The sequence below is a fragment of the Polyodon spathula genome, chromosome 8, assembly GCF_017654505.1.
Source record: "Polyodon spathula isolate WHYD16114869_AA chromosome 8, ASM1765450v1, whole genome shotgun sequence".
Lineage (NCBI taxonomy): Eukaryota > Metazoa > Chordata > Actinopteri > Acipenseriformes > Polyodontidae > Polyodon > Polyodon spathula.
In genome coordinates this window covers 40,710,317-40,729,163 of record NC_054541.1, presented here as the reverse complement: position 1 = coordinate 40,729,163, position 18,847 = coordinate 40,710,317, and the positions used below count along the sequence as shown (strand labels likewise).

The 18,847-nt window shown below is 36.9% G+C and overlaps 1 protein-coding gene across 1 annotated transcript in view; it reads right to left on the bottom strand.

Moving 5' to 3' along the window:
• Positions 1 to 18,847, bottom strand: part of bmt2 (base methyltransferase of 25S rRNA 2 homolog) — a 55,204-nt gene that overhangs the window by 13,916 nt on the left and 22,441 nt on the right. The window contains exon 3 of the mRNA XM_041257964.1: positions 15,882 to 16,010. Within this exon, the coding sequence (XP_041113898.1) occupies positions 15,882 to 16,010 (129 nt within the window). The remainder of the gene's footprint in view (positions 1 to 15,881; positions 16,011 to 18,847) is intronic.

Sequence of the window (18,847 nt, the reverse complement as noted above, 5' to 3'; positions counted from 1 at the left end):
TTCATTCAGCACAGCATGTGTGCATTCCTGGTCATATAAGTGTGTCATTGACCTGTCATTGTGATATGTTATGGTATGATATTGTATGGTGTTAAGAGTCAAATAGCAAGAAAGTAGCAAGACCCTTTATTCCACCCCCACCCCCCCTCCCCCCCCAAGAGATTGCCTTTTAGTTCTGAAGAATCACAAAGAAAAATAATTCTGTAGTGTTACACAAATCACCAAACTGTTGCACTGTTTCAAAGATGTACATTTTATATATTATTTTTCCACAGATGTCCACAGTAATGTATACTGAGAGAGACTTCTAAAGTACTCAGAGTCCTATTATCAACGAGGCAGAAAAACAGGATAATTACTTTTCAGCACATTCATAAGGGAACAAAACAACAGAAAGAAACAAACAAACAAAAAACAAAGCTGATGACTAAAACTAGCCAAGTGCTTTAGTACGTTACAAAACTGAAGAGAGATGCTTTCACTGTTCAGCTGGACATTGTTGGTATTATACTAGCATATATTGCACAATTTTATGCTGTGTGAATGGGAATTTTAAATAATCTTTTTAGCACCTGAGGTGGCTCAGTAGAGGCATTTCTTTCTGGGATGTACACAAAAGGTTTAAATTATTAAAAAATAATGTATTTATTAATACAAGAAATAGATAAATATAGGCTAAAAACAAATCATGCAGGCGGAATGATAATTTTTTTCTAGTATTAAGCTTTTTTCTTTCACTGAATTGTATGCAATGCAATTACAGTGGTCATAAAAACCCCATAATCTGTACAAGTGACTAGTGAAATTTAATATCATATATTTTGTTAAAATAATAAACAAAAAAAAGCTTACAAAAGGTTACAAATGAACCAAGAGCTGTTAATTGAATGATAAATTGCACTGCAGCACACAGAAACATGTACATGACCTGTCACCATGACAACCTTCTTATACACGATTCCTACAACAGCTATTAACAATCCTGAATGATTACAGTAAGGAGTCTTGGCTGCAGGACACTGCTTTGTAGAGTGGAAAATGTCACTCACTGTCACCAGGGACTTGTGTGGTTACACTAGAAGTGCACTGTTGAGGCTTCATAGTGAATAGATACAGGACGAGAATGAAATTCATCACAGTAAAAGTGAAATGCTAGATAAATTATACCACCAAGGGATGCTGAAAACTGCATAACCCACAAACTCCAAAGGCTTTGCTGCTAATGGAATCAACTGCTAAACATGAATACAGTGAGGCAGTGAGAAAGAGAGACAGACAGAGACTAAACAAAGCTCAACACACATGATCTCACAATTGAGAAGGATTCATTATGGATGACAAAAAGTTACACTTTTGTATCTCGACTTAGCAACCATGTAGATGGTCATATAAATTGCTCTTAGCACTTCCTCTCTACCATTCAGGATAAGAGATGTGCACAAGTCGCAGTATGTCCATAACTCACAAGAACAAGATGCCAGTTCAATAATTCATTCAATCATTCGGCAAAGATCTTACAGGCACTTGCATGGAATTCTGTCCTTTATTTATACATTACAGTTCAGTAGTTACAGTATACAGGAGCACAAATTAACATTATACATGTGACTCAAACTCCTTGCTTGACAGTACAAAAATGCACCTGTCATTTTGGCACCAATACTGGATAGGAGGATCACTTGGACTGGAGTGTTTATGCAACCCTACAGCAATCTGAAATGCTAGATATGGATCACTGATATGGCCAGTGGTTAAACCTGTGAAATAGTTAACACTGGTAATGGATCTTGACTAAAAGAATCATTGTGACATTCATCCCTGTCACAGCTCTATATTAAAAATGTCGAGCTATCGTTATCATAAATTTGCTTCTCTTGGCACAACTTATTGAACATATCGTAATATTGGGGTCTCTTAGAAATATGCAGAACTGTAAAGTTTGACAGAAAGAAGGACTTTTTCAGGGTAAAATTCCCATTGCACAAAGTTCAAATTAAATCTGTACTTTTTCCACTTCTTTGCTGCTAATTAAATCAGCGTTTTAGTTTTTAAAAGCCTATTTTGAGGTTAGTCTGAAGTGTTTACATTTGACGTGTTTCTGCATTATTGCTTTGGTTGTCTGCAACAATCTTTAAGCTAAAATGGTTAGAAAATGGTCTTAGCCTATAGTTATCCTTAAACTACATCAAATTATAGGCTGGTTATAACCGCCACTGGGTATAGTATTTTTCTTATTTATTCTGTTTTAAACTATAGTAGAATTTATACAAACTCCTTTGTGTTGACCAATATGTGGAAAAGCCTATATCAGGTTTCCCCAACTTTACATTTCTTATTTAGTTTAAGCTGTATCTGGAGATAAACAATCTTGTACACAAAGCAGAAAAGGTCACACACTCTAAAGACTCGTATAAAGAAAACCATTATAGGCTATACAGTTCTCTCACATCAAAGCAGGATGGATCAATAACTAATATGCGTCAAGACTTTATACAATACAAATCATACGCGATCAGGCAACGGCTGTTGTGCTCCGTCAGTCATTTTGCAATGGGTTGTATATTTTCAGCTATGATCCTTTAAAAGAACAGCAGGATGCAGAAAACATAAGAGTTGCCCCAAATGGATATTTTATATTAGGGCTGAGCAAATACCTGGTTTTTCTGTTATAGTCCCTTTAATATATGTTATTAAAAATGTGCTAATTTCACAACAGGAAAAGCTGCCTTTCCCTCATCTATTCAACTGAATCCCAACCAATTGGAAATTAACTTTTTATTAACTGCATTAAGTGATCATAAAAGCAGCTTTGAAGTGATGTTTCCTTTTGCTCTGACTTCAGACATCATTTTTACAGCTGGACCATACATTCCTTAGCCATACCTTAACAGCCACCAACGGGAGATGTACTAGACTGTCGAATTTAAGGATGTCAAATTAAGGCAAGATAGAAAGGCAAGACAAATAACTGCAGATAAAATGAGTGGTTTTAGTTTGTTTGATCACTTACGTTATTATTGGCTGGTACGCTATAATTATCTAGACTAGGGAAAGTTGTGCTTTGTATTATGCAATTACCAAGAAGTTATATTTAAAGATGTTTTATAACATCTTCAGTAATACCTAACAACTAAAAACATATTAAAAGGAATTATTCAGAAAATCTGAGTACCTGCACAGATCTACTTTACATCATTGCAATTTCATTTATTACCAGTTTTATTTTCAGTTCTGCTTGTTTTCATTCACTCCTTGTGTTGTTTCTGCTGAGATAATTGTATACCATGCCTACTTACTATTCAAGCAAAAATGTCCTCTTTAAAACACTTCTAAAAGCTGTGTTTTTGAGACTAAATTAAATGAAATATTACCTCTAGGTGTGCAGCTGGAATTTTGGTCCTTTTGTGAAACAGTAATTTTGTATAAGATTTTCCCATTTACTAACTCATAGTTGCCGTGATATTTTATAAAACTAACTCCATTCAGAAATAAAGCGTTTAGTACAGAAATGATAGGCTATAAAACAAGTAAGTAATGAACAGACTTATTTGATATATATTCTATCGTACAGATTTGTATTTAACACTGTCAGCATTGGAAACAGAAAACATGTTTGACAGCAGGTTGTACAATTTATATAGGGAGCAGCAAGGATCCTTGTGCCACAGGCTGGAAAGATTTATATTGTTCAACTGTATCCATCAACATACTATTAAACTAAAGATGCTTATTACATGGGTGACAAGCTCACCCATCTTCATTCAAATGCCAGCAGTTTATCTATAAATGCTAAATTTGTTGAAGCGTACATGTAAGGAAGAAAAAGATTGATCTGGGAATTTGATGCTACACTTCATACATCATCATTTTCAGATAAAGTCTGCTCAGGAATGCAATCTTTGTAGGTTTATTTACTGAAGCCCATTTCACACTGGACCTGTGTCATGCGGATCGGCTATACGATTTCACACTGCTTATAACTACTATTATAAAACCCAGGCTCAAACAGTTACAAAAGCAAAATAAAAATAAAGCAAATACCTACATTAATACAACACTATTTCATACAAGCCTAAATAGTTGCAGGCACCAAATCTTTAAAAAGTGATCTACAATATATTTAAAACCAACCTAAAACAGTAGTCTCCGCATATAGGAACACCTCCTAAGAGAACACTTTGCCTAAGGAAACACCCTGATGGTGAAACAGAATTTTCCCATTGTAAATACTCCAGCTAAAGGAACTTAGTTTAGAAGAACACCTTCTTGGCACAGATAGCGATTCGTTCACAACGGATACAAGACTGTTTTGTGACCCGATAACGAATCAAACTTAAATTACAAAGGCATATTCAGTCTTTTCAAAAGCGTCATCTTGTCTTTCTTGTCATCACGAGTGTCAGGCACACCGATTGGTTTATTAAATCTTTCCAGAAAGCCGTTGTATCATTGACTTGTTTTGTATTCCAATTTCCACTAGTGCACCTCATCGCTACAAAATGGCATGCAAACAAGCGGCAAAATGCACAGCTGTTTCTCTTGCTCTTGAAAAAAACCTGAATCAGACACAAGTCGCCAAGCAATTTGATGCTTCCCGTTCTGGCGAGTTGCTTTACCATTCTGTTAAATAATGTGTAGAGGTGGTGTGTTAATTTAGTTTATTAATGGTAGTTTGTCTTTATTATTATAGTTTATTAACATACACTTGCCTTTTATGCAGGTGCGTCATGAAATAATACGCATTTATTTATTTTTGTACTGATTCATACTGCGTCTGATGGCTAACTCCATCTTAGAAAACACTTGCTTCTCGAGGGGTGTTCTCTTAGCCAGAGACTACTGTGGAATTAAAATACAGAAGCCCAAACAGTTGGAAAGGCTAAACTATAAAATGTCTTAAAGTACATTTTAGAGGATTAAACAAATTTTGCGTCCCAAATACCTTTTGTAATAGAATTCCAGATTTTAAAAAACCCAAACAAAAACACATTACAAAATAGCAACAAAATGGGGTTTACTCTAACTTCAGACTGGCATAGTCAACAAAACATGGGATTTGCAGACTGAGTAATTGAGTGATGTGCTCACATTTTCAAAGACGTATTCTCTAATCTGGCATCTGATTTCTGTCACAGCTGAAATGAGCAGAGGGGAGAGTATAGTAGAGCTGATATTCGACGTGGGATGAAACAATGGCTTGTATCAGTACTTCAGCAGCCTGCCAAGTGAGATAAGAATGCATTTTGGAGGACAAGGTGTTAAATAGCAAACACGTGGTCTTACATGTGTCCTTAATGGGACTCTGTATGTATGTGTGTTTGTTTTTTATTTTTAGATTTGAAATGTTCCAGGAATTGGAGATAGTTTGCATGAATAGCTGTTTGGATTAGCATACACAAACTTTACAGGGTACATGGTTAAATATGTTTCTTTGCTGACATAAGTTTTTTTTTTGTTTTGTTTTACAGTATCCTTTCTTTGACAAGAACCCCCCCTTTCTTCTGATACAGTCCATGAAGAAAGCACTTAATCTACGTGCATTAAGCAAGTCAGCAGATGCTGAAACGCACAGTAACTGAAGCCCATACTTTAATGCTTTGAAGTTCAAAAGTGAAAACTGCTGATGGCTTCTGCCACGTCAAGAAAATTCATCACTGACCATAACTCAACATTTCGGCAGGTAGACACAGCCAACCAGTGGCTCTTATTACATTATGACCCAGAAGCCATTACTAGAAGCAAAAAATCTGCCTTATCAATCTCACTGCAGTAACAGCTATTAAACATAGCTGTAAAACTGCTCCATATATATAGTGCACAATTCACAAAGCCAGAAATCACTTTGTTTAATTGCAAGATCCTTTCTTAGACATGCACCCGTTTTATTGTGCAAAACAGTTTGGCATTGTGTGCCGTGGAAGCTGATTTAGCTCTAATGTAATTAAAAAAAAAAAAATCTCAAGATCAGTGGTGCACAAATCTGGTCCCTAAAGTCCCACTGTTCTTCTATGTCTTTAAATAATTAAATGATTAAGACTTCAAAGAACTAAGGACCGGAATTCTACTCCTGTTCTGTATTTATTTGAACATATATTCACTGTACCTACAGCAGAGTAAATAAATATTGTTAAAATCTGTATGACGATATAATATGAAGCTGAACACATCAGCTGATGTTTAAAACACACTTGCATGGCTGCGTACAGTTAACAGTGTTATACGCACCTATGGGCTTCAACAGAGCCCCCCTATGGATATTTGTATTGCATCATTGTGTTCTCCATGGCTTGTTTTGTGCCAGTAGCAAAATTCAGCACTCTGCCAATAAACCACTGATTTTGAACAAACACCCCAAACCATCTACTTTATTGCAATTTAAGGTGTATTTAAGATGCATATTGCATTATGTGACAATGCAGCTACACTGCCTGAGCAAATGCCAGAAAATGTACAGTACATGCATTTGCATTACTATACTACAGAATTGCAAGTTGTAAAAATACAATTATTAAAAATGCATATATAGTGAACTAGTCGTACATATAAGCATTGTCTTATCTTGCATAAATAACCCCCATAAATTGTAGATGGTATGGATCCCCCTTGAAGATATTTGATACACAAGAGACAATAGAGAGCTATAGATAGTAAATATGGACTGGCGAGGACGGCTATATTGGAAAATTATTGACCCAAGGGAAGACTATTGTTACTGACGGGAATATAATGCCCAAAGTCATTGGCTGGAGGTAACAATAGTCTTCCTGAGGGAAATTTCATTTTCCACTATGAGTGGAGTCTGCAATACATATTTAAATATATGAATCAATCAGTGAAGAAAATAAGTGAGACAAAAAAAATATACATTTTTTTTTTTTTTTTAAATGTAGCTGAAACAGCATAAGTAAATAAATAACAAATAAATAACAGAAAGTGTTTTTGAAGTTCATACCGCATAGTTATGAAAGTTTGTTTGGCATCCAGCTCTCCGTGTGGCTTGCTGACTGCTGCATAATCCAGTTTATATCCCGGCCGTCATATCTGTGTACATCGTCGAGTCAGAAAACAGACAGTGACGTTTTAATCACCATTTTAGTGTTTGGAGCATCTTTTGTAGCTTTTAAAAGGGGTGGGACTGAATCACAAGCCAGAATTTCCAACCACTGATTCATTCATCATTCATATATATGAAAATGGGGAAGATAGATTTTATATATATATATGATATCTTACAATGCTACAAAATCTATTCCCCATTTTCTTGAAATATTTGGGGACAGTAAATATGGCGTTGTAGATAACTCACAATAATTCAACTTTGCTTGACGCTCTTGAAATATCTTGCCTTGAGCAGGATGTCGCAAAACACATAACTTTAAATTGTTAAGTTAAGCTTTTGTTCTGCCTAATCAAATTAACCTTTTGCAAACTGATGCAGAGTCATGATGAGCTGTGCACCACACTGGAAAACTAGATAAAACAGCTCATCACTTTCTACAGTACAGTCATGCCAGACTGTTTAAAATGACCAGTCTATTCTCTGACTGCGACATATTAAAAATACACAATTACTGTTTCATTTTGAAAGAAACATCTAATTACATGTAAAATAACTGCCCAAGGCTATGGGGATTAATATTTAGTATTACTACATATAACATATTTATAGTTACAGATAAGGCATTAATAACCCTGCAAATGCAAACCTTATATTTACCACACAATAAGATCTATATCAGATGCTTGGGTACTTAAGAACGTATTTATCTTACAAATGCAATTAAAACCTGCATCTTGCAAGAGTGCTAAAATGCTAATGGTATGTTAGCATGGAGTAAAACTGAACGGAGATGGACGTCATTCTTCAAAAGTAGCTTTCCTTTAACAAATTCTTAATTGAAGACAAAACTGAATAACACGTAATGAACACATTCCTATGTGTTGTATATTTAGCATGTTTACGCCCAAAATAAATGAACAAGGTGTTGCTGTGCCCCTCTAAGCCTGTGTACTTCTCCAAAATCAGTAACTGGATAATTACAAAGTAAACATGGCACTTTAGCATATTATTCTGTCAACTGTATGGATCATGTGAATGTAACGCTTATAACTTGCCACTTATATTTGCAATACAATAATGGCACCATGGGATAAAAATCGGACGAGTGGTTTCCCTTTTTGAAGTTCCCAAGCTGAACCTGGAAAAGGGCAAAAGTGTTCCGTTGGAAAACCCATGAATTGAACTGCTGGTCAAATAGAATGTGCCTTGGGTTGTCGTTATTATACCCTTTAAGTTGTACTCTATGTTCATTGGATTAATGCATTTATTGCTTAACCCTTTCATTTATGGGGATGGATTAAAACAAACCTCTCCTAGTCTTTATATGGGGACATATGTAAACTGCAAATGCACAATGACCTCATATGAGGAGGACATTTTCCCCCATAGCAATTACATTTTTTTTTTTCAATATTTCGTGCATGAAAAAAGGTTAATCCCCCTGAATTTTAGGTGAAATCACACTTACAGATTACAAGTTCCATGATCATTGGACCCTATAAGTTAAGTTATACAAACAAAACAAAAAAAAACACACCATGAACAAAGATGAAATATGTTTATTAAATATCTATGAAAAAAGTGAGTTTCAAGTAACCAAAAAGGCAGTGCGGAGACAACAGTCCCTAACTAATCTTTCTGGTTTCCCATTTTAAATTAATGATCTGACTTGTATTCAAAAGCTTTTTCTCCATCATTTCAAAGTGCTATAAACACTCCTTGTAAACAAATTCTAATTTAAAAGTTATTTAAAATATCCAAAGTCTCTCTTGTTTTTCTTAAGGCTGCTTCAAAACAGCAACAGCTGGAGCAGCACTAAATAACCTGACCTACAATTAGGAAAACAAGGGTTATGGGGTTTTAAATCATTTCAAATGCCCCAGAATTAGCTAATTTCCAGTAAGATGAAAAATGACCATGGTGTTAACTGCTGTGAATTGAATCCAAATGATGCACAACCTATTCATGTGGTTAAATGAAATTCAGAATCTTCCTGATCATTTCAGTTGTTGAAGTTGAAACCCTGGGATCCTTCAAGAAGCTGCTTGATAAGATTCTGGGATCAATAAGCTACTAAAAACCAAAACGAGCAAGATGGGTCGAATGTCCTCCTCTCGTTTGTAAACTTTCTTATGTTCTTATGATAAGTCAGAAGCAAAGAATAATGCTAGCTGTAGGAAAGGTCAATTTCAGGACCAGGGTTGGAATAGGGTATTGGGATATTATCGATAATGTGTTTTTTGTTCACTGTTTATTCTACAGAACAATTATCAACACTTCTATTATCATTGATAATCGTGCTCCTGACATTGAAAGCTTAAAAGGATCAGCTCCACTGCTCTGAGTTCTCTCTGACTGTGTAAGGCAGCCCGCCCCTGTATTGTGGGTGTAAATAGTGGAATGGGTTTATTTTAAAAAGTCAATAAACGAAAAGCAGACTGAGAAAGAAGAAAATGCATGAGAGAGGACTACTAACCTGGGAGAAAGTCGCAAAATAATCAGCATTGTAGATTTTTTTTTTTTTTTTTTTAAAACAATAATCTAGAATTAAAAATATTATTATTGTCCACTCCTACATCAGAGTGGAATATGCAAGAAGGACTGTATTCCAGATTCTTAATCACTTCCTGTGCTTTACGTCTCTTGGTTGGATTACAGCTAAACCAAACAGTAAACCTGACCTAAACAACACAAAGCAATTAAGCACCAAGAAACAACCACATTTTTTAATATATTATTTTTTAGAAAAACCAAATACCTGCTTTTAAGTAAACAATAACTAAGAATAAGACAACAAAATTAAGGTAAGCAAATGGATCCTGAGATCACTGACAATCAGAAAGCTCTTTTGACAGGTCATCCACAACGAGGTGGAAGATTTCATTTGCACTGTATTTCACATATCTTTAGAAATTACAGTTCCCCCTACCATGATGATTCAATAGCCTCCAGAGGGCTGCCACCTCCTGCAAGGCTGGTCCCATATGTGCAGCTACAGTTATTCATCTCTTCACTTCTGCAATGGCTAAATCAACAAAAAATCATTAATATGAGCACTGAAAACATACAGCAACCAGGTGTGAAAAGACAGTTAGCACTTTGACATTTAATGATACTTGAGCTCTTGTCCTCCAAGAGGTAATTGTCGAGATGAAACAAACACTACAGTAGGTTATTGTAACAAGCTAAAAGAAATACATTTTAAAAAATCCATCAAAGCTGATGGAAGCAACTCAGAACACAAACCTTGATGTTACATGTAAATAATGTTTATGTGAAAAGAGTAAGAATTCTACACTAGCGGAATATCTGTGTTCCATGTAACTGTTTGATATTCACTAAGGAATGACACAGATAGCATATTGTGGTACCATTCGCAGCTTTTCACTGTTGATATTAAAACAGGATCTGAATTCACCAGACTGGTTGGTATATAATATTTTACAAGTAACAAAACAACTTGGAAATTTAAGTAAATAGTAAGATTTTCATTTCACAAATTTAGGGCAAATTGCATTTTGGTTTAGAGCCCATGATAAATCCTGCCCATTCAGCTCTTTAATTGCATATTACTCACATCATGTCAGCCCTGATAGATTGTATAGGTTTTAACCTAATTAGACAGTAAGGGTCAAGGCAAATTCTTAAATGAAATATATAGGTAAAAAGGGAAAAAAGGTCTGGCACTGAGCCTACTGATTTTAGACCTTTTAAGCTCTGTAAAATTATCTGCTCGCCGTTGTAAAAAATCAAAAACACAGGACTGAGGTACCTATGAAAAATAGATCTATTAAACAAATAAAAACTACCTGAAGAAACTCAAGGGATGTAACAATCTTGGTCCTGGAGCCAGAGGAGAAGAGGAGCCGAATCCGTGCCTGCTACACTACACACGTTCCACTGACATCATTAACATTCGCAGCGTGGTCTCAGATCACACAACAGCAAGGCTCTGAAAGACCCGATGCTGGAGAACTTCACGTTGTTCTGTAATTCATTCAGACTTGAGGCCAAAATTGAACCTACCGAATTTAGACTCAACATCTGGTACCTTTATAGTGTTATGACAGTGTGATATTTGTGTGTAAACATATAAATGTCAAAGGAAGAATAAAAAAAAAGAAAAAGCTTTGTTACTGCAACACAAGGGGTGGAATTAGAAATCTCATATCAGTTTTGTGTATGATTTCAAGAAAGTTATAACGGACACGATCATCAGAATATGCGTGGCAGTGCACGAAGGGGGGTTGCCCAGTTGACTATTGTACATGTGGTTGTCACAGGGTTTTTTTGTTTGTTTGTTTTTGTTTTTATTTTTTTACATAAGTCTGTTTTTATTAATTTTATTCCTTCCTTTCAAGTCCTGGGGTCACAAACACGATAACGTCACTCATGGGTTTCCATATATGGGTTTTCGCTGCATACAGAAGAATAAAAAGTACGCATCTATTGCAGTATTTTATTATTATTATGTTTTTATTTAGTAGTCGCCAATTCATTTTTACCCCATTTTTCTCCCAATTTGAAATGCTCAACTGTATTTAGGCTCAGCCCACCGCTACCACCCCTGCACTGCCTCGGTAGTGGCAAAGACAGACACACGCTGTCCTCCGAAGAGCGTGCCATCAGCCTACCGCATATTTTCACTCTGCAGGCCCACCATGCAGCCAGCCCAGTGCTACAGCATCGGAGGACAACGCAGCTCTGGGCAGCTTAGAGGCAAGCTCGCAGGCACCTGGCCAGTCTACAGGGGTCGCTAGTGCACAGTGAGCCGAGGATACACAACTTTTTTTCCTGGTGCCCGTTATTGTTGCTGCGGCCTAATGGAAGGGGAAAAAATCAGATCTCAATAGAACTGCAGCTCACGGTTTAAAATTATTTGAAATCAACTTTTTTTTCCTAGTTTTGTAATCTATTATCTGGCACATTGTTGTTAACATGAGTTTTCAGTTTGCTTTGCGAAAATCATAGCTGTAACATCCCTAGTGCAGTATGGATTAATGGCACAATATATTAATATATATATATAGGCTACAAGTACCACTCTGTTCCAGATTCCTGCAAGTATTCAACAATGCCAGCCCAGGGTGTCAAATAGAACACATGTGACAGGATATTAACCAGCTAATAAATGACGATTTATAAGTATCCAAGTTCCATCTTAAATGTGTTTCTTGCATTTCTGGCAATGTCATATCCAATCTCTTCTTTCCAATCTGCATGATGAGATTCAAGCAGTCGCCAAGTTTGGTGTACCATGCTGCTTGGCTTGTTTATGCTACACTGGATAGAGTGCTCTACAGAAATCTGACAAATTTCCAGAAAAATGTTACTTTCAGCTTTTGGACAGACAAACAAAGAAGGGTAAGTTGCCTTGTCTGACCACACACTCACCGATTATACAGGATGCAACCAAGACATTATCGTCTGTCAATTAAACGTCAGGCTAATATTTTTCACACTTACTTTAACAACATTCCCTGTCGTTGATGCCACTTCATCTTTTCATGCATGCTGTCTTTCCTGCAGCATGACTGCCGAGTTTAAAATGGGAACCAAATTGCTGACAAGAAGAGCAATTATGAGATCGTAAACCTCTTCTGTTCAAGTCAATAGTCATTAGTTGGAAAAATAATAACCTGAAGTTTAAGGAGGGAAAGGTAAATCAATAAAACACTCCAAAAATAAGAACTTGAGAAAGCTGTTAGTTCTACAGAAACAACATTAGCAGTTTCAACTGATTAAAGCTTTAGGACGTAGCTTCCACTAAAAACAAACAAACAAATAAACAACATTAAGTTAGGAATGATATTATTAGTTATCTATAGGGACAAGGAACAATGCTACCCATCTATCTTATGTGGCTCCTAGTCTCATCCTGAGGGAATGGTATTTTGTACCATACTGAACTCTATCAGAAAATAACATCTTTCAGCACAACTTAAATCTACTGTCATTTTAACAACTTCTAAACAGCTTTTGGAGGTGGAGATGTCAATTGGTGCCAAAACTAAAGAGAAAGGAAAGCAGAGATTCAGGGGAAAAAAAAAAAAAAAAAAAGTCTCTTGACAGAAGACGCCACAGAGCATAAGCAATGGCGATGCTGCTTTGAGCTGCCCACACACATCTGCCAATGTTTGTTCATCTTTAGCTTTATATTAAACTACAGAAATTCAGGACACACGTTCAATGCAGAACGGTTCTTAGGGATATTACTTCTGGCTCTATAAACATATTAGTCAATACAAAGGATGGGTATTGGGGAAAACAAGGCTAAGGATTATTACAATGAAAACTACAGAAAAAGAAAATGCTGCAGGAAAATGCACACATGAGCACAAGCTGACCTAAGTTAACCTACCAGACTATACGGGTGGGGGGACCTGCAGGATCATAGTTTTTCAAAGTAATTATTTAAGCTGTATTGACATTTCTACAACTTAATCCTGAAAAACAAACTCACAAAACCAGTGTTTTGAAAGGACTTTTTTTTATTTTTTTTATGGCTTCCTCTTTCTGAAAAACAAACTTAAAAATAAACAGAGCGAATAGCACAAGTACAGCCATGATAAATGGACACTTCTATTGTTTTAAATAACCACTAACAAAAACAGGGATATGCCATTTCCCCAATTAAAGTTAACCAGTGATGTATATGTCAAGATCACAGACCAAAATTTCTATCTGACAGAATTTGGTCAGTTCTCGTTGCTACTTAAAAGCCAAGCTCTAATATTTACCTAAGTTGCTAAGGGAGTTTAGAAATAAAAATTAATTCAACTTTTTAAAAAAATATATGCATAGTTAAAAAACTTATAGACTTATAGAAGACGACAATGGCTGCAGAGGGCTTTAAAATTTAAAAGGTAATCAATCAACCCAAACAATGAATACAGGTAGCGAGCAAGCTGTTTTTTTATCAGAACAGCATGCTCCGCAAGATAGATTTTCATAGTAACAAACCATTACCCAAGCCTGCATGGAGACTGATCAGTACAGCAGCCGTCTTCCAAGACAGATTTTCATAATGTGCAAAATACCATGCCCCTTCATTTTCTTAAATATATTTTTAAATAATGTAGTTACATAGGGGGACATTTTTACGGAACACCAAGTTGATCAACTAAAGTTCGTCCAAGCAGCTGAGCGAACCGGTTTGGCTGGTAAAACGTACTGTATTCTGCTTTTACTACTGAAATTGAATGCATAGCAGCCTCGGTTTATCCAGTAAGGATGTGGGAAGTGGTTTGGAAAAAACATGCATAACCAATGGCTGTTCCCAAGAACAACCCAATTTGCAGATTATGTACTTCGCTGAATTTCCCAGAAACTTCCCACTAATCTTATTGTTGATTGACTTCAGGGATGCTGGAACTGGCAAGTTCGAGGGAAGTCAAGAACTGTAAGTTTCAGTACTATCCTGCCACCTTCGCTCATTCGATTTAAAACAATAAACTCGCAAATTCATCAGTTATGTGTGTTACTGTACCACCCCCCCACAGCTCAATAAAGAGTTTGAAAAAAAAAAATAATGAACATAATCAGAGCAGTCATTTTATACAAGTAATTTTAATTAAATAAAATGGATTTTAATTTGAAACTTCACTAGATTAATATAGCCTAATTACCACAACAGTTCCTGGGCATGGCTTTGAGACAGCAGGTTGTCATAAGCAGCTAATCAATAAATATGTTCACATTCAAAGCTTCTTTTGAAGATGTCTCTTTTTTTCACATCCATTCCTTGGACAATTTAATTCTACTGCATCTGGTGTTCAATATTTGTGATAAAGACCCTCTTTTCAGACACAAATTCAATTTGACACATGTGACTCTGGAAATCCCTGTTGGTTTACTTTGCCTTTTGCTGGCTCTTAAAAACAAAACCCTCAGTACAGTCTTGCGTGGGTCCGATTTTTGTGACCCATTCCGACCCGGACTTGCTACTACAAAACCCGACCTGAACTCGCAACCCGCTGCAAAACCATCTTCTTATCCGCGACCCGACCCGCTTTAATAAGACCTGCAACCCGACACGAAACCCGCAAGTGTCTGTCCTTTACCTACTGCCTTTCTCACGCTCTCACATTCACACACAGATATCTCTACCATTCTCCACAGATTGAGGTTACACAATAGGCTACACAGCGTGGCAGCTTTCTCTAGTGGTCTCCATATATTTTAACACTGCTACATATTAAACTGTCTCTATTTACTGTCTATTCTTTCCATGCCACCAGCTGAAAGGGAGCTACACGAGATGATGTACCAGATTGGTGGCTGTCGCTCACAAAAACATGACAGGTTTTACAAAATTCACTAGGATTCCAAAATAATTCCACTCTTCTACTTGACCCCTCGAACTACATGATACAAACCCTGCGCTATAATTTGTTTCACCTTGTAATATCATCAAGCTGACATGATAAAAAGATCTTGTAACGTATCAAACAAGCGAGAGCACTGCCGCTCAGTCAGCTGACTCCTCCCTAATCGCCTCCTGCTTTAGTGCAGGAAACACTGGTAGCTTTGCCTTCTAATACATTATTTGGGAAAGGGTTACAGACAACCCACACCTGAACCTCGGAAAAGTTCACATTCCGATCTGAACCTGGAGGCCCCGCGGGTACCCGACCTGATGCAGGGCTCTAACCCACATTTCAACAGTCTTTCAGAAATATATATATATATATATATATCTCCTTCATTGGACCAGCAACCACTGAGCTCACCTCATTAAAAAAACACACAGATACACCTACTACATTAAACACACGTGTGCACACACTGGACATTTTTCCAGTATTTACATTGAACTTACATCTGTTGTGCATTATTCTGATTTAGATGCAGCGTTGTGGTGGTCATGGCAACAGCAATGCGCGCACTTTTTTCATCCTTCTCAAGCATTCTCTTCATCCCACCATCTAGAAAGTACTCTTGGCAAATGCTGAAAAAAAAAAAAAAAGCAGCTAATTATACTTCAAGCTAATAGGAAGTCTACTAGTAAATTTCTATTAGATATGCTCAGAACAGATGATTGGAATTGCATGTTTAAAATAGTTTGACTTATTTAATTATGTATGGTCAAATTGCAAAGAGATGTTTAATCTTGATGGTTTAAAAAAAAAAAAAAAAAGTGTAAATTAAACAAAATGGTTCAGAATACCTTTTACCACACATGTGGCAAGGCTTGACTGGAGTGGATTTGCCACTCCTGTTATACAGTCATCTTCACTTATAAGTAGGATATTACATACAGTACCAAACCATTGAATATTTGAGAGATACACACAAATTTTGGAAATTATATCTAGTTCTTCTCCAAGTTTGACATATTCTGTGAGAATATATGAAAAGTGAGAAAGAATGAAAGGTTTACAGACAAATATGCAGTTCTCTCCATAACGGAAATTGGCTGCAATAAAAGATTTGAGACAGTAACAGAACCAATTAGCATGTCACTCACCACCTACAGTTCTACATTTTAAACACAATGCTAGTTACGAAGAAGGTTGAACGGAATGACCTTTGTTGAATTAATGTGTTAATCTAGGAAAACACACAAAAATCTAAGAAATCTAAAAAATGACAAATTGGCCTATAACTGGAAAAGATGTACATCATCAGAAAAAAATTCACTTTTACAAGTCTGTTATATTTCATAATGTTCACAAAATGCAATTTAACTAGTACAGGTGTTCACTTTAATACTGTGAATAATCAGAAAGATCTGTAGTTCAGTAAACGGCTAAAAAGTATGGCAGCAAACTAAACCGGTCATCAATCTTCCGCTGTGTCTGTGATGAAGCTTGTTCTCCAGCACCGGTTTGATTAATTGCTTTCTCTCTTTTCAGCACCTTGAACAAGGTATTTTAACACATGATACCCCCAATCACTTAGAAAGAGTCAGTCAACAGAACTGGTACAGAATAACAGAACTCTGAAAAACAGACAGTAGCTCTGAGGTTATCAAGCACTCTGCTGAGAAGACAGAAAGTGCTATTTCACCATTTAGACTACAGCCTTTTAAAGAAAATAAATGACTAAATTACACTTCAGAATAAGACTTGCTGGGTCAGCGCTTATTTTTTTGGCACATAACTTCCCATTGGTTTTACTGACAGTGAGAAACTAAATCTGTACCACTTATAAAATATACACAGCAGAAACAAGAGATAATTACATTGCATGTAACTGTCTAAAATTTTGCAGTTTGCGTATCTGTATTCTGAGATATGCTGGCTCTTTCATTTTGGCAAAAGACAATTTGAAGGTACAGTACCAGTCAAAAGTTTGAGTACACCTGCTTGAAACCAGGTTTTTCATGATTATCTATGCTTTTAACTGTATAAACTTGTCTATAAACACTTAATATTTCATTATATGATATGTGTACTTATATAAGCTGATAATCATAACTGAATTGCATTCAAGAATTTAATTTTTTAATGAAAATGTAAATCTTGTGAATTTCAATGAAATGGTCACACCAAAGCAAGAGGATTTCAGTCTGAAGCTCAAGTCAGTTAAAAGTCTGAAATGTGTATAACACAGTGAAGGAACCAAACAGGATAACAGGATCAACTAACAATCATTGGGTGCGGTTTTGCAATGTTTAGTGAGTAATTTGTGAAAGGAGGCGGGGGTGGGGGGGGGGGGGGGGGGGCAGAATGTTCCAGTATACCATTAGGTTGGGTCAGATGTCCGGGGCCATAAAGAGGGTAGAAGGAGAACTGGAATGTCTGCTCAACCATGAAATGCTTGCTAGATCATAAAAGCTAGTCTAAGATGAACATAACAAACGCAATGGAGGGGGCAATCAAGCCCTACAGTTGCTATCTATTGGTTAAACTGAGAGAGGGGACAGGTTTAGGGGGTAAGGACAAAGGAACTGTGTGCTGCATGCCAAATCCTGATAGGAGCAAGGAATTTTGTGTGAAACATATATAACCCCTGTACGTTTTTTACCCCGGCAGAATACACTGGTTACTGATAAAATGACCGTTATTCTCCGGAGCGCTCTGTTGTTTGATGACCACTGCAATAAACCTTTGATGCAACAAGCGGTGGCGATTGATTGTCTCTGACATCTCTGCACTTTATTTTGCGACCCTACAAATTGGCGTTGTCGGCAGGATTCCAGGATGTTCGTTGCGCTTCTGTTGGTGTGCAGACTCGTGATTAGATGTCTGGGGTAAGCGATACCGTTTGAGTGCGTAGCGGGTGTACTGGAATCCTGTGGGGTGTGAAGTTGCATAGGTGTAAGGAGTAAAAAGGCATTGAGTGTGTTCATCTGGTTGTAACTAGGCAGGTGAGTGTGTGTCTGATGGCGCCGTCACTGCATAGTTAGGCTGTCAGGTAAAAACCTTCTAGTAGCAGGGTGGTGGCCCCCACTACAATAGTAGTTGGTGACCTGTAGAGTATATGCATAGTTAGGCTGCGAGGTAAAAACCTTCTAGTAGCAGGGTGGTGGCCCCCACTACATTAGTAGTTGGTAGCATTCTAGTAACGGGGTGGCGTCCCCATTACATTAGTAGTCGGTGACCTGTACAGTATATGCAAAGTTAGGCTGTGAGGAAAAAACCTTCTAGTAGCGGGGTGGTGGCCCCCACTACATTAGTAGTTGGTGACCTGCACAGTAGAGTATATCCAAGAAGCGTATGCAGACAATATAGCTCAGTGTGGATAGTAACCACGGTAAAAGTCAGTAATTAAGATGGCAAGCTCAAAGCCTCAGCCAAGAGTGCGAGAGTACTTGACTGAAAAATGGGCAGACAGCAGGAA